This window comes from Nycticebus coucang, chromosome 1, assembly GCF_027406575.1.
Source record: "Nycticebus coucang isolate mNycCou1 chromosome 1, mNycCou1.pri, whole genome shotgun sequence".
NCBI lineage: Eukaryota > Metazoa > Chordata > Mammalia > Primates > Lorisidae > Nycticebus > Nycticebus coucang.
This window is the reverse complement of record NC_069780.1, coordinates 30,962,791-30,978,698: the sequence shown is the minus strand read 5'-3', so window position 1 is coordinate 30,978,698 and position 15,908 is coordinate 30,962,791. Positions and strand designations below refer to the sequence as shown.

Genomic DNA, 15,908 nt, shown 5'->3' with positions numbered 1-15,908 from the left:
ATTTCAGATAAACACACAATGAATTCCACAAAAGGGATTTTACATTAACAAATGCTCTGAGTCTTCTCAGAGGCAACCATAAACTATACAACTTTGGAAATGTTAGCAATAAAAGCGAAGTAAAATCTAAAGAAAAAAATCAATATTGTCCAAAGTCGTGTCAATCAAATCAGGTGATGTATCAATGAAGATCATATGACTGAAAGAAAAGGGAAAATGTATTTCATCCCTGCGGTAAGAGGAAGTTGGATGTCACCAGAAATTTTTGCAAGCTTTAAAGAGGATAGTTTGGTTTAGGAAAATAATCAGCTTAGATGCTCTTAAGAAGGATATTGGATGGAACCTAGGGAGGACCTGAGAGAGGGAATGAGTGGTTTCTGTCTGGTGGAGACATTCATTTGAGGATAGTCCTTCTTGCCTGAAGAGCTGCGATTAAAGTTGGCACTTACTTGGGAGTGAAAACCAGGTAAGTGTGTGTGCGCGCGCGCGCACACACACACACACACACACACACACACACACACGGGTGAGGGAGGAGGGAGTGGAGTAGAGGGCAGGAAGCCGCAAAGATGGAAGTGAGAATTCAATGAAATAGAATCAAATTGTTGGTGGAAGGTCTAAGACGCAATACTGTATTTAGCAGGGGAACATGTTAAAGAAACGGCGAAAGGGAGCTGAACTGGTCCCACCGGTCCCTTGAAAGAATCGCGCCTTCCCACGGCACAGCTGCAGGTGGCCCCCAGCACGGTCGCGAGGCCGGTTCAGGGACCGCGGGAGCCCGCCAGCCACTGGCTGCCCGGCCTGCACTCCCGGCTTCCCAACCGCCTGCGCTGCTCCCGGAGCGGAGTGTCCAGGGAGCCTTCCCGGGGTCCGCGGACCCGTCAGTGAGAACCAGCAACCGACACGCCGCACAGGGGCGCTCCGAGGTCCCCGGGAGTGTGCTCGTGGTAGGCCTGGGGCCGCCTGCCCCGGGAGGCCAGGAGCGCCGGCCCCACACGGCCCGGAACCCCGCGGAGAGCGCACACGGGGGTCGCTGCGGCTCGGGGACCAGCCCGGGCTCGCCCGAGAGCCCTCCCGCGGCGCCTCGGGGCGGACCTCCCTCCGCCTCCGCCTCCGCCTCGGCCGGGGTGCGCGGAAGCCGGGGCACCGCGGCGCCGCCGCCGCGCCCGTTATCTGCAGTCACCGCGGTCCTCGCAGCCTCCTGGCTCCGCCTGGGACGATGCGCGAACCGGGAAACCCAGAGGGCGGCGGCTGAGCCCGGCTCCGCCGCCCGCCCGCGCACCGGGTAGCCCATTCCCCGTGGATCCGGCGGGGCGGAGCGGACTCCAGCGAGACGCCCGGAGCCACGGAGGGTAAATAAACCCGCCCGCGGGGGGATCTGTAGGCCTCGCGGGGGGCCAGCTCTTTCCGTCTGTACTGTGGCCTGTGAGTGTGAGTGTGTGTGTGTGTGTTTACTGTTGTCGGATATCGGCGTAATCCTTGTGTGCTTTTGTTTAGTTCTCCAGTCAACCAACCACAACCAACCTTTGTGGACTAGGTTAGCAGCACGCTTGAGGTGCTAAGAACCATTAGCTCCTCGGGAGTAGAGACTATACCACCTGGTTGAAGCGCACGTTGGGCGTATGGCCTTTGCAGTTACCAGCCATCAGCTTGTCTCTCGTTATTTCACACCACACTCTGGTGGGATTTGCTGCCCCAAAACATTAACAGCTGGAAGCCACTGTTTCCTTCAGCCTCCTAGCAAGAATCCACTCTATGGGCAGGTAGAGATGGCAGATACCTTAGCCAGGCCAACCCCTGTTTGCGCTCAACGACTAAAGCCCCTTTCCCCAGCCCTTCTAATAGCACCTCTTGCTGCCACGGGATACTCTCATGAAATTCTGGCTTATTCTTTCTCTCAAAGTCAAGAATGGAACATTTCAATTAAGCAAATATCCGTCCGGCTTCTTTATGTCAAGCAGCCATGGAGATGGGAGATACAAATATGGATTAAATACAGGTTCTATGACACAGGAGTTCAAATTCCAGTGGATCAGAACAGTACCTAAACTAGTACAATAATTAGGGAGTGTGATTCATGCTATACTAACATTGTGTGCAAGTGACTAACAGTGTGTTTTCTACACTGTGAAGATCCTTAGAAGTATAATCTTGTTGACTACAGGTTGCCTTTTTTTTTTTTTTTTTTTTTAGGACTTCTATAGAAGATATTATAGACTTAGTTGGAAAAGAGTCAGTGACCTAGATATTAGTCCTCAGGCCTATTCCCAAAGTTCCTGGGCTGAATGTGGAAGTTGACACTCACATCCATTCCTATCAGCTTCTAGTGTGTGTGTCAGCAGAGATTGGAAAGCTATAAACATTGCCCAGACTCCCTTCCGGGTAGAGTTTTGGATGTAAAATTAGGGTTTCACAAGATTTGCCTGACACTTCAGAGACAGGGTGAGGCAGGGTGAAGTGTCTTCCTTGGATTTTGGCTGTTTTCTGCTGGCAAGGAAGCTCCAGGAGAAGCCATTGTCGACTCTCCAGAATTGTGTGTAAGGAGAGGCAGTTAGCAGCAGGGACAGCCAGACTCAGCATTGCTGAGTTGAATCACCAGCTGTGCTGCTATCCAGAGGCAGTTGAAGGAGGTGTTGAACATATTCTGTGTTCCCTGTCCAGACAGTTTCCAGGTCATAGCTACAGTAGTGCTGTTGAACTCCGTAGGCCCTGCCCGTAGAGCTTCCTGAGTGTGCCAGAAATGGTACATTCCTTGGTGGTTCAGTTGCAAGTATCTAGAAGTCATTCCAAGTACAGCCTTAACCCTGTACTTCTAGTCCTTTAACAATCTTGTGAATACTTAATTCCCTGTATAAAATTTCTTTATGTTTATATCTGGTGTGATTTCTGTTTATGCACTGAGTCTGATTACTATGTTATTTAAGAATCACCTAAACCACCTAAACTTTGGGAAGTGAAATCGTGAGATTAGGTCCAGAGATCTATGGTAACTTGAATGCCTTTAATTGGCAAGGCCCTTTCCACTTACCATAGACTCTTATCACCTATTACCTGCCTGGCTGCTGAAGTCATTTGTTTATTACATATAGACTAGGGGTTTAAAGCCTCTTGCATTGCAAGTATAATGTAAAACATTTCTTCATTTTAAAATGTTTACAGAATATTTTCTGTAACAAGAACACAAAAGAGGGGAGGTTTCTCCTCCTGCCTCTCTTTTTATTAGAACGGAAAATCTTAGCCAGTAGCCCCAAATAGCCTTGCCAACAAACTCCACTGGCAAGAAATGATCATCCCTAAACCAACAAGGAACAAAGAGGCATGGTGGTACAGAGAGTGCTTTAGCTAAATCATGACTTATCCCTAGAGCTAGGAGGGGACGTACTGGCATATCTGAAAGAAGGGCAGTTAGATAAGTAAGAAGTCACGGCTGCCACACTTAGGAGAAACTGAATCTCTAGAGATTCTGCTTTTAGTAGGCCTAGAAAAAAATACTTTCACCTTTTAATAAATACATTTGCCTTCAGTGGGGAGAAAGAATAGAAAGGAGAGACACAAGTATTGAGTCCCTTCTTACTTAGGGATGATTTCCTTTTATTCATACCTCCTTAGATAGGGTTTTACTTATGGTGAGTCAACCAAACCACTTGGCCACTTAACCAAATAGAATAGCAGTTGTTTTCCTTTGGTATCTTGGCCCACACAGTTTGACACACCTAACACTTTCAGACAAGGTAGCTCTCAGTCAGGGAAACATTCCTAGTCATTTCAGTAATTAATTGACAAGGAAAGTTGTAAGCTCTACTTTGTAGCCTGATTTGAATTCCTCGTGGCTGGGTAGGGCTTCTTGTAGGAAATGAGCATTCAATAAGAGTTGATAGCAGAATCCAGAAACTGGAATGCTTCTATAGGTTCCGTATGCTCAGTATGAGACTGAAAGCCTGTACTTTCAACACATGAAAGGAGGGAGATTGTTACTATTGTCATATAGAGTATTTAATGAACAAGCTTGGTGCTGCTTTTTCAAAGGCATGAATGCAGCAAATAAAGCACTCCAGCCATGTCTCTGTCCATTTGTACTGCTATAACAAAATACCACAACTGAGTAATTTACAATTGATAGAAACTTATTTCCTACCATTCTGGAGGCTGGGAAGTTCAAGATCAAGGTGCTAGCTGATTTGCTGTCTATGAGTGCTAGCTCTCTACTTGCAAAACTGTACCTGCTTGCTGGGTCCTCACGTGGAAGAGAAAAAGCAAAAGGGACTAGGCTGGTCCTTCCAACCTCTTTCATAAGGGCATTTATCTCATTTATGAAGGAGGAGCACTGGGGAGTTAATCACTTCCCAAAAGGCCATACCTCTTAATACCATCGCCTTGGGGGTTAAGTGATAGCATAGGAATTTTAGAGGGACAAAAATCTTCAAACCGTAACAAGCTATATGTGTAAATTCTTAATCAGAGTATCCCATTAAATGTCAATCTATTCATATTACAGATAACACAAAGCAAGAATTACCAGTCTTTATTCAGGCCATGATCTTTCAGCTGTAATTGAAACGATAGCAGCAAGCATATTTTACTTGACCAAGAGCCTGTGGACATTTGCAAATTGATACTTTTTTTTATTTTCTCTGGAATATTACAGAAAGCCCTTTTAAACATTTAGATTAGTTCGATAACCTGAAAAAGAGAAGGCTGATTTAACAAATATCTTCATGTATGTGAAAGCATATTTACAGAAGTGGTTTCCAAAATACGCTTCACTTGCAAGGGAACAGGGTCATATGGATAGGGCTCTTGTGGCCCAACCTTCATCTGTTCTGTTTTTGGGATTTAAGGATAAGGTTTCATTTGATGAAATATGTTTGGCTTAAAAATATATGAAAACTACTGTAGATAATTCTAGACAGTGCCCCATCTTCTTCAAAAACCACAAAAACAAACAAAAAATGACCTTAAAATGACCAGAACATGCCTATGAAAAATATTACTGAGGAAATCTAGACCATTTTCATTATCTAAAGCTTTAAGGATTACACAGATTATTATTTGTTTATTTATTTTTGCAGTTTTTGGCTTGGGCCTGGTTTGAACCTGCCACCTCCAGTATATGGGGCTGGCACCCCACTCCTTTGAGCCATAGGTGCCACCCTATTTTTTTTTTTTTTTGAGATAGTCTCATTTATTAACCCTCAGTAGAGTGCCCTGGCATCACAGCCTCCAAATCCTTGGGCTTCGGCGATTCTCTTGCCTCGGGCTCCCGAGCAGCTGGGACTACAGGCGCCCGCCACAGCGCCCAGCTATTTTTTTGTTGTTGCAGTTTGGCAGGGGCTGGGTTTGAACCCACCACTCTCGGTATATGGGGCCTGCACCTTACCCACTGAGCCACAGGTGCCGCCCTACACAGATTATTTTTTTACTGTCTGTAAATTGCGTAAGAAAATCTTACTTAATCTTAACAATATAGAAAATAAAACGAAAGTTCAACCACTGCAATTCCATTTCTCTTCCCAAAAGCAGGTACTGTTAACAGACTTTTTTTTTCTGTTTGCTTACATACACATGCATGTAGAGAATTGCTCATATTCTTTGTCTATTAAGTGCAATTTTCTCTCAAGTGTGGAGGAAGAATTAAGGAAATATCCTTTCAGGTTCACAGCTCTATAATTTCAGTGGCGTTATCGAGTCTGACAATTAATTTTGTGAATTCATCCTAGAAAAAGTACTATTTACCTCATTGCTGAATATCACTATGGTCACCTTCAGGGTACTCCCCAGGGGAAACCAAGCACTGATACTAGTGCCTACTCTACCCTTCAAAGCAATTTTGGAACTTTTTTGTGTAACAGACATCAGAGCTGTCATTGTATGACAATTAAGTTTGCAAACTCATCCTAGAAAAAGTTCTACATACCTCATTGCTGAATATCACTATAGCCACCTTCAAAGTACTCCCCTTGGCCATCTGATGACCATAGTGATATTCAGCAATGAGGTATATCATTATATAAATATATTTATTACAAATTAAATATAATAAAAACTAAACTGAAGAGGTTTTTTTGTTGTTGTTGTTTAGTTTTTTGAAGACAGGATTTTGCTGTGTCACCCAGGCTATAGTGCAATGGCATGATGATGGCTCACTGTAACCTTGAACTTCTGGACTCAAATGATACTTCCACCTTACCTTCCTGAATATGTGGGTCTACAGGAATGTGCTATGATGCCTGCCTAACTTTTTAATTTTTTTTGTAGAAACAGGGTCCCATCATGTTGACTAGGCTGATTTCAAACTCCTGGCCTCTAGCAATTCCCTTTAAAAGCCAGAATTACAGGCATGAACCACCATTTCCAGTCTAGGCTGAATGTTTTTTAAGATTCATTCTGGTTGGCAGGCACAGTGGCTCACGCCTATAATCCTAGCACTCTGAGAGGCAGAAGAGGGTTGATTGCTTGAGCTCAGCCTGAGCAAGAGTGAGACTCTATCTCAACTAAAATAGAAAAACTGAGGCAGGAGGATCCCTGGAGCCCAGGAGTTCAAGGTTGTTGTGAACTATGATGATGCCAAGGTGTTCTACCCAGGGTAGCAGGGTGAGACTGTGACTCAAAAAAAAAAAAAATTTTTTTTTTATTCTGGTTGTTGTTGTATTTTGTAAGGAAGAAAAATGGTGATGGTAGTGGTGCAAGTGGTAGGACTGGTGGAAAGATTTTGCTGTCCTTTGCAATTTTAAACACAAACAACTTTATTTCCTTGAGAAAATGATTGCTTGAGGCTGGGTCCTTTCTAATTCATCCTTGTCTTTATGGCCTAGCACAGTGCCTGGCACGTATTAGGCACTCACATATGTGCTGTATTAAATTTTCTCTTTCTCTCACATAATTTTTTCTTTAGTTCTACCAAAGCTTGTAGTTTATACTTCCATCATAATACTTATTGTACTTGTTGTACTAGTAAAAAGAAAAGTTGTTAAATAGGGATTTAAACACTTACGGCAAAACTTGCCAGTCCAAGACCAATTTAACAACTTCAGGATTTCATCAAGGACCTGGCTCCTCCTTGTCTTACTTATCTGTTGTCCTAAGCACTGGACTTTTATTCTCATGGTTGAAAGATGGCTGCCACCCACCTAGGCATTGTATCTACATTCTAGAAAGGAGAAAAGGAAATATTAGCAGGCAAAGAGTAGAAAGTATGATCCTTTAAAGGCCTCCCCAGGGACTCCCACTCAGCTGTGACAAATGGCCATCTCTAGCTGCAGAAGTAGGTAGGAATTGGAGTGCTGTTTTTGGCTTTGCAACCTGTGTAGCATGGGAAGCCTAGGGAGAAAAGATTGAGGTAGATGTTTCTTGAGCCAGCCTATTTGCCTTGTAGGCATTTTAGTTACTTGGAATAAGTATACTTAAGCCAACAGAAGACAATGTGTTTTGGTTTTGACATCATAAGCCCTTATCGTAGTGTCCAAGATATTGTGGCTACTCATTCAATGGTGCTGTGTTTTTTGACTTTACTTTAGCAATAAGAACCAGGCAGGAATTAATAACTCTAGTTTCTCTGAAAATGCTGGAATCCAGAGATTTCCCCTTAGTGACTCATTCTTCATACCAACATTGGAAAATTACCTGGAACTTTCCTGCTTCTTCAGGTTGGCCCCTTACTGAGGACAGTTTAATAGTGATATTGCTTGGCATATTTTGAAGTATAACTCAAAAAATAAGGTGGGAAAGAAATCACAAGAATGTGATTGGTCAACAAGGTCTCTTTTATAAGAGGAAAAAAAAATAGATAAGAATGCAGATAATATATCAGAGTCAAACAAAACGTCAGCAATTGAAAGTTTGTGGCTCAGTCGATAAGGCGCCGGCCCCATATACCGAGGGTGGTGGGTTCAAACCCGGCCCCAGCCAAACTGCAACCAAAAAATAGCCAGGCGTTGTGGCGGGCGCCTGTAGTCCCAGCTACTCGGGAGGCTGAGGCAAGAGAATCGCTTAAGCCCAGGAATTGGAGGTTGCTGTGAGCTATGTGAGGCCACGGCACTCTAACAAGGGCCATAAAGTGAGACTCTGTCTCTACAAAAAAAAAAAAAAATAGTCTAATTGAAAATACTGTAGCTATTCAGAGTTCTAAGGGGGGAACAATGCAATCTAAAACATGTGAAATGTAAAGATTCTCAAATTGCTCCTCTATACTGTTTTTCCTTCAAAACAGATCTTGTTCTTCTTCCACCATCTTCTTAATTATAAATCATGGAGAATGAAAACAAAGCAATTGAATGTGACGATTCAAAACCATCCATAGGGATGAATCACACAGCCTCGGTGCATCAAGAAACACAGGTAAATCTCTAATCAAACACACAACATCCCAGTCATTTCTTTAAAGAAGGGACTGTGTATTTCTAAACTATGATAGAATTGTGTTCTCTTTATTCTCTCTCAATTAAAAACTCTCCCCATTCTTTTTGTGTGTGTGTGTGTGTGTGTGGTTTTTTTTTTTGTCCGGGGCTAGGTTTGAACCCGCCACCTCCGGCATATGGGACCGGTGCCCTACTCCTTGAGCCACAGGTGCCGCACTCTCCCCATTCTTAATCCCCAAACTCATACAGTCCAAGGAAGGTGTGACCGCCAGTTGTCCTGCTAATGTTAGCAGCAGCTGGCCACGTGTTCCTGGCCTAATCCCTAGAATGGTTTTGTGTTCTCTCTTCTCTCAGTATTGCTTAAATTCAAGTAGATAGATGAATGTGAATTGCTTTTAACCACTATGGGTTATCTTTTTCTGAACCACTTTGGTAAATGAGACGACAACTCTTCCACTGATTTATATATTAAATATGCTGATTTTTAAACTCATATTGCAAAACATAATGAAATTTTATGTCCCTCAAGCATTTATAATACAGATTGAATATACTTCATCTGAAATACTTGGGAACAGAAGTGTTTCAGATTTTTTGGATTTTGGAATATTTGTATATACATAATAATATATCTTAGGGATAGAACCAAAGCCTAAACATGAAATTCATTTATGTTTCATGTATACCTTGTACACATAACCTGAGGTCATTTTATGCTGTATTTTTAACAATTTTGTACATGAGACAAAGTTACATTTTGACTGTGACTGGTCACATGAGGTCAGGTATGGAATCTTCCATACGTGGCATCCTCTCAGCACTCAAAGATTTCCAGATTTTGGAGCATTTTGGATTTTGGATTTTCAGATTAGGGATGCTTAACCTTCACTAAAAATAGTGGCAGTGCTAAATACTCCTAATATAGTTCTTGTTTCAAGCAGGAGCTGATTAGCTAACAATAAAGTTACACATTTTCCTTATAAAGTAGTATCCTTGATTCTAGTAATGGAAATTTGAATTGTTATGTGATGACTTAGTAACTATAAAAACGTATAAAAAATACATAGTTTTAAATCTTTTACAACTTGCTCTAAATATAGGCAGAGACAATTATGAACCTCAAAGGGAGAGATGAAAATGAACCAACGGAAGGAAGTAACCTATTGAATAGCAGTGAAAAAAAGCTACAAGGAACATCAACTGAGTCAGATTGTTCGCAAAGACTGAAACAAGCATTGGCTTGCCCTCCGCATGGTTTACTGGACAGAATAATAACAAATGGTAAGTAAATGGTAAAGATGAATTCAGAAAGAGAAGGTAAAGATAAAGTTGTTATAATGAGAGATTCCTAAATAATAGGGTTTAAAGGACAAAAAGAAGTTTACTTTTCTCTCATACAAAAACTGCCAATTCACCCTGGTAGGTGGTTCTGGTCCACAGTCGTTCACAGGCCTAGGCTGACAGGGCTTTTCCATCTTTAGCTGGCCTTCTAGGATCACTGTGGTCATCCCCATTTAAGCCAGTAGAATGGGAAAAAGAACAGAGATCAAGGATCTTTCCCTTCACTATATCCAATTAATCCCACAGAATTAGGGCTACAGAAAGTACTATATAATGTTGGTTGTTATTACTGTGAAGTCATGCAAGTAATATTTGAGCAAACACAGCTCCCTTTATACTTCCAAATGAATCTTGTCAATATAAATAAGGATGTTGGCTTTGTACTTCAGCTAATTTAATTTAATTTTAATTTTGAGACAAAGTCTCCTCTGTTGCTCAGACTGGAGTGCAGTAATGTGATCATAGCTCCCTGCAGCCTCCAACTCCTGAGTTCAAGTGAGGAGTAGCTGGGACTATAGGGCGCATGAATACCCCAAGCTTGAACTTCTGAACTTAAGCATTCCTCCTGCCTTGGCCTCCCAAAGTGCTGAGATGATAGGCGTGAGCCACTGTGCCCAGTCTGGTTTTTGTTTTTTTTTTTCATTAAGAAGATATTACTCTTTTTATGAGAAAAATATTTCAAATTTTTGTTTTATTTTATTTTTACATTGACAGGTAAAATAGTATGTATTTATCATGGAGGACATGATGTTATAAAGTATATGTACATTGTGGAATGACTAATTCTACCTAATTAATATAGCTATGTGAGGTAATATATGTATTACCTCACACAGTTACTCATTTTTGTGGTGAGAACACTTTATATCCACTCTTAACATTTTTCAAGAATATGGTTCTGATGTTCCACAGCAAGCTAGGGACTAGGGTGACTATAGTTAACAACCATAGATTGTATATTACCAAGTAGCTAGAGGAAGGACTTGAAATGTAAACAACACATAGAAATTACAAATACTTGAGGTAGGGATATCCCAGGTACCCTGACTTGATTGTTATACATTCAGCATATGTAAAAAATATTCACATATGTAAAATATTCAAATATGTAAAATATAATATACCAATAAAAGAAAAAAACAATGGGAGACCCCTGTCTCTAAAAATATCTGGGCACCATGGCAGGCCCCTTTAATCCAAGCTACTTGGGAGGCTGAGGCAAGAGAATCACTTGAGCCCGAGAGTTTGAGGTTGCTGTGAGCTAGGACACCACAGCATTCTACTGAGGGAGACAAAATGAGAGTCTGTCTCATTAAAAAAAAGCACATTTGTAGTTAAAATATTTACAACAAATTGATGTAAGTAAAGAGTAATAAGGAATGATGTGATTCTGAGACTCATTTTTTAAAAATATATAATCATTATTCATAAACTGCCTGAAAAATGGGGTTTTCACAGTAAATACCTCATTGCTTGTTTTCCTGTACTTCTTTTCCTGAGGTTTATAAAACTACGTTTGTCCTATATTCCTTCCTGTGCTCATGTGGTACATATAGTATTCTTAAAAAGTAAATCTTACATGTAAAAAATATGATTTTCCAAAATAATAAATGATCAAATTATTAACTGATTTAAATGTATTTTAAGAAACCTTATAAATAAACATTTGCTATGTATTTATAACTGTAGTTCAAGTATGGGAAAGAAAAGGAGAGTTAGAGACTTTTTTTTTTTCCAATTTCTGGCCAGGGCTGGGTTTGAACCCACCACCTCTGGCATATGGGGTCAGCGCCCTCCTCCTTTGAGTCACAAGTGCCAACCGAGTTAGAGATTTTTTTAAAAAGTGATCCTGAGGCTAGGTGCTATGGCTCACACCTCTAAGCCTAGCACTCTGGGAGGCCAAGGTGGGTGGATTGCCTGAGCTCAGGAGTTCAAGACCAGCCTGAGCCAGAGTGAGACCTTGTCTCAAAAAAGAAAAAAAAAAAAAAAAAATGCCGAGCATTGTGGGGAGGGAGTGTCGCCTATAGTCCCTGCTGTTTGGGAGGCTGAGGCGAGAGAATCGCTTAAGCCCAAGGGTTTGAAGTTGCTATGAGCTGTGATGCCACGGTACTGTACTACCAAGGGTGACAAAGTGAGACTCTGTCTTAAAAAAAAAAGTGATCATGAAATAGAAAAGTGAAAACTCTTTTTTTTTTTTTTTTTTGTAGAGACAGAGTCTCACTGTACCACCCTTGGGTAGAGTGCCGTGGCGTCACACGGCTCACAGCAACCTCTAATACTTGGGCTTATGCGATTCTCTTGCCTCAGCCTCCCGAGCAGCTGGGACTACAGGCGCACGCCACAACGCCCGGCTATTTTTCTGTTGCAGTTTGGCCAGGGCTGGGCTTGAACCCACCACCCTCGGCATATGGGGCCGGCGCCCTACTCACTGAGCCACAGGCGCTGCCCGAAAAGTGAAAACTCTTAATTGTACCTGGCTGAATTTAACATAAAGTTGGGTTTGTGCTATGATAAAGTACAACTTAGCAGGTGGCAAATCCTGCTTTCCCATTCTACCACCAACATTACATACAAATTTCAGCCCTTATAGCCAACTGGAAAATATTGAAGGCCCCTTAGATATTTCATTGCAATAGTATCATAGGCCTAGAAAATCTGAAACAATTCTGTGAGCATTTAGAAAAAGAAACATTGAATTCAGTCTCCAGCAACATGGTAAACAAGAGGCAATAAACAATCCTGTCACTTAAAGCAAGGAAAAAATGTGAAAAAAAAAAAAAAATTTAAAAATGTGTCAAAAAAACAAAACAACAACAACCCAACCAGGAAATCATTAGACAACAAAAACAAAGTAGGAGAGCTGAGTAAGTTCTCAAGCAGGCTTTCCCCCTGAAGGTTTCTGCCAAACCCCAGTGAACCTGAAAGATTGATTTTGATTTTGAGAGCCCTGAGGCACAGAAGGCTAAGCAAGAGCCTGCCCCAGTTGGGAGAATTATAACAGGAGAAATCATTCTCCTTCACCCACATAAAATGGGAAGCTATAAGGGTAAATTTGAGGTAAACCTGTCCTGTAGATGGGGCCTCTGACTAAACCTGTCTTTCTCAACTGTGGCTGCTGGTGGGGGCAGGGGAGGAGTCTCCACTAAAAATGTATAATTTCATCCTGATTTGTGCTCCAATTTCACAGAAAAAAAAAATCTCAATCAGAAAATGTGTCTAATGTTTTCAGGTAGTCCCAGATTGCAAGCTTCTAAGGACACTGTGAAAGAAAATTCAAATCTTGTCTGGAAATACTCACATTCAACCTAAGGCTCCAACAAACTTCACAGATAAAGTTCCAAGGAAGAGCTCACTATTGCAAAAAAAAAAAAAAAAATACTAAAAGAAAATCACAGCATGTACAAGGAAACAGAAAACAGATTTTGAAACTGTCATCAGAAAATAGAATATAAAATATTTGATATATGTAAGGAAGTTAGAGGAGGTAACAAATAAGAGTACGTAATAAGTAATATTTTTAAAATGAACAGATCTGGAAAAGAATCAGCTTGAACTTCTAGAAATGAAAGATAGAGTAATTGAAATTTAAAGCTCAATGGATAGATTTGGCATCAGGTTAAGTGAGTAAAGAATTGGTGAACTAACAAATAGATCTGAACAGATGATCTAGAATGAACGCAGTACACAGAGATAGCAAGTAAGAAAAGTGGGGTTAGCAATGTGGAAACTGAGCATGACTGCCTCATCACACTTACAGAACAGAGAATGGGGGAAATGGGGAAAGAAAATACTTAAAGGAAGAAAGACTAAGAATGTTCCAGAATTGATTTAAAATATCCCACATATCCTAAGCAAAACGAAAGGAAACCACACCTGAACACCTCATGCTGAAACTGCAGAAAACCAAAGAAAAAGATATTTAAAAAATCAAAAAGAATTCCCCTAAAAAAGAAATGAAATTAGACTTCCCAACAGCGACAGTGAAAGGTAGAAAACCTAGGAATAATATTTTCAAGGAAAAGAAAGAAAATAACTCTTAACCTAGAATTTGTGGTAAGCCTCTGAGATATACATAGAAGAATTGCCTTTTAAGAATGAGAATAAAGATAATCCCAGACAAGAGAATGAAGAATTTACTACCAGCAGATCCCTGTAAGAAATACAGCAGGCTCTGAAGAGTGTCCCTATACCATGAATTCACTGTGTCAGTATGAGGTGGAGTTTGTATTTTTGTGCATAATTTTTCCTGGCATATTACTACTTTGTATCATTAAGCAATAGCAAGTGAAGGCAAAGTGGATTGAACCACCCTCCCCCTCCCCCTAAAAGGTCAGGTATTTACCTTACCTTACCTTCTTCCTTTCTTTCTTTTTTAGACAGAGTCTCAAGCTGTTACCCTCAGTAGACTGCTGTAGCATCACAGCTCACAGCAATCTCAAACTCCTGGGCTTAAGCGATTCTCTTGTCTCAACCTCCCAAGTAGCTGGCTGGGACTACAAGTGCCCACCACAACACCCCGCTATCTTTTGGTTGTAGATGTCATTGTTGTTTGGCGGCCGGGCTGGATTCAAACCTGCCAGCTCTAGTGTATGTGGCTGGCACTCTAGTGGCTTGAGCTACAGGCGCCGAGCCTGGTATATGTTTCTTACAATCAAAGATAAAGCCTTCCTCACAGGGATCATTGAAAAGCTGACGTCCTGTGAAAGTGCCCCCTTTTCATGCATCAGTAGCTGGTTCAGGGGCATTAAGGACTCTTAAATGTTCCACAACCTTAAACATGTGTATGGAGCAGCTGACAGTATAGATCAGGCGTCCTCAAACTTTTTAAACAGAGGGCCAATTCACTGTCCCTCAGACCATTAGAGGGCCGGACTATAGTTTAAAAAAAAAAAAAACTATGGACAAATTCTTATGCACACTGCACATATCTTATTTGAAGTAAAAATACAAAACAGGAACAAATACAATCACACTGCCTCATGTGGCCCGCGGGCCGCAGTTTGAGGACCCCCGGATAGATTAAGAAGCTGCCAACACTTTGCCGTTAGTTTAAAACTTTTTTTTTTTTTTTTGGTTGATGGAGAGGGCTACAATACGGATCAGATTTCTGTAGAATTGCTCTGTATTTAAAGCATATGCCCTCAAAACTCTACATCTTGAAGTAGAAAATGTGGTTTTGGGTTTAAGTTCTGTAAAAAACCAACTACCTGTATGGGATACAAATGTCAGTGGCGATTTAACTGTGCTAGTATTTTTATTAGCATTGCTTTCTTAGTTCTTTGGGCACAAGTTTGAATTTTGAGTGGTCTTTCCCAACTCTACTTTTTTTAATGAGCGAGGCTTTCTATTTTTAGTGTACAGTTTTGGAGAACACAAGTTTTCAAACAGGGGGACACATTTCATATTCTAATAGAAACGCTTCCACTAAAAGAAATACTTGAGGCAGTAATTGTCCCAGACAGCAAGTTGGAGATGCCATAATGAAGGATGATCAAAAAAAGAGAAACGTTTATAGGTAATTCCAAATAAACTTTGACTATAAAAAAGATACAGTGATCACAATGATGTTTAATTTAAGGCAGAACTGAAATACTGGAATGTGATTGGAGTTAAGCACTCTCATGTTCCTATCAAGAAGGTAAAAACAGAAATTGTTTCTCTTTATAAAATTAAATTCTAATATTTTTGTGGTAAAATTATAAAGAAAAATAAGGGAGTGGTAAAAAATTCAAGATAATGGTTCCTTCTGGCAGCATGAAGGGAGGTGGGTGGATGGATTGGGGATTGGGGAGGGAGAGAAAGGCAGATTTGGAAGTACTAGAAGTAATCTATTTTTTAAGATGGTTGGTAATTACACGGTTCATATTACTGATGTGCAATTAAACATGGTTATAAATATTTGAATATGCATTCAGTATTTGTTTTAAAAAGTTATGTTAGATTATGGCAAAACCTGCATATGATAACTTGTTGATAGTAGCTGGTTTTCCTGGTTCATTTCAGTTATCATCCTCATTCTTCTGTGGGCTGTAGTTTGGTCAATTACTGGCAGCGAATGTCTTCCTGGGGGAAACCTGTTTGGAATTATAATCCTTTTCTATTGTGCCATCACTGGAGGTAAACTTTTGGGGCTTATCCAGTTACCCACACTGCCCCCACTACCACGCCTTCTTGGTAAGTGCTTACCACTTCATGTTTTCTTCAGAGTAAGTC

The 15,908-nt window shown here is 41.0% G+C and overlaps 1 protein-coding gene across 3 annotated transcripts in view; it reads left to right on the top strand.

Annotated features, from left to right (window-relative positions):
* The first annotated feature begins 181 nt into the window (after nucleotides 1-181).
* The window catches only part of SLC9B2 (solute carrier family 9 member B2), a 40,133-nt gene continuing 24,406 nt past the window's right edge, over nucleotides 182-15,908 (top strand). Inside the window, exons 1-4 of one of the 3 annotated variants that reach the window (XM_053558611.1) lie at nucleotides 182-466; nucleotides 8,207-8,334; nucleotides 9,455-9,635; nucleotides 15,699-15,869. In XM_053558611.1, the coding sequence (XP_053414586.1) occupies nucleotides 8,245-8,334; nucleotides 9,455-9,635; nucleotides 15,699-15,869 (442 nt within the window). In that variant the 5' untranslated portion in view covers nucleotides 182-466; nucleotides 8,207-8,244. Of the gene's footprint in view, nucleotides 467-1,212; nucleotides 1,353-8,206; nucleotides 8,335-9,454; nucleotides 9,636-15,698; nucleotides 15,870-15,908 lie in introns of those variants that run through there. The other 2 variants (XM_053558658.1, XM_053558531.1) reach the window with 2 other exon arrangements.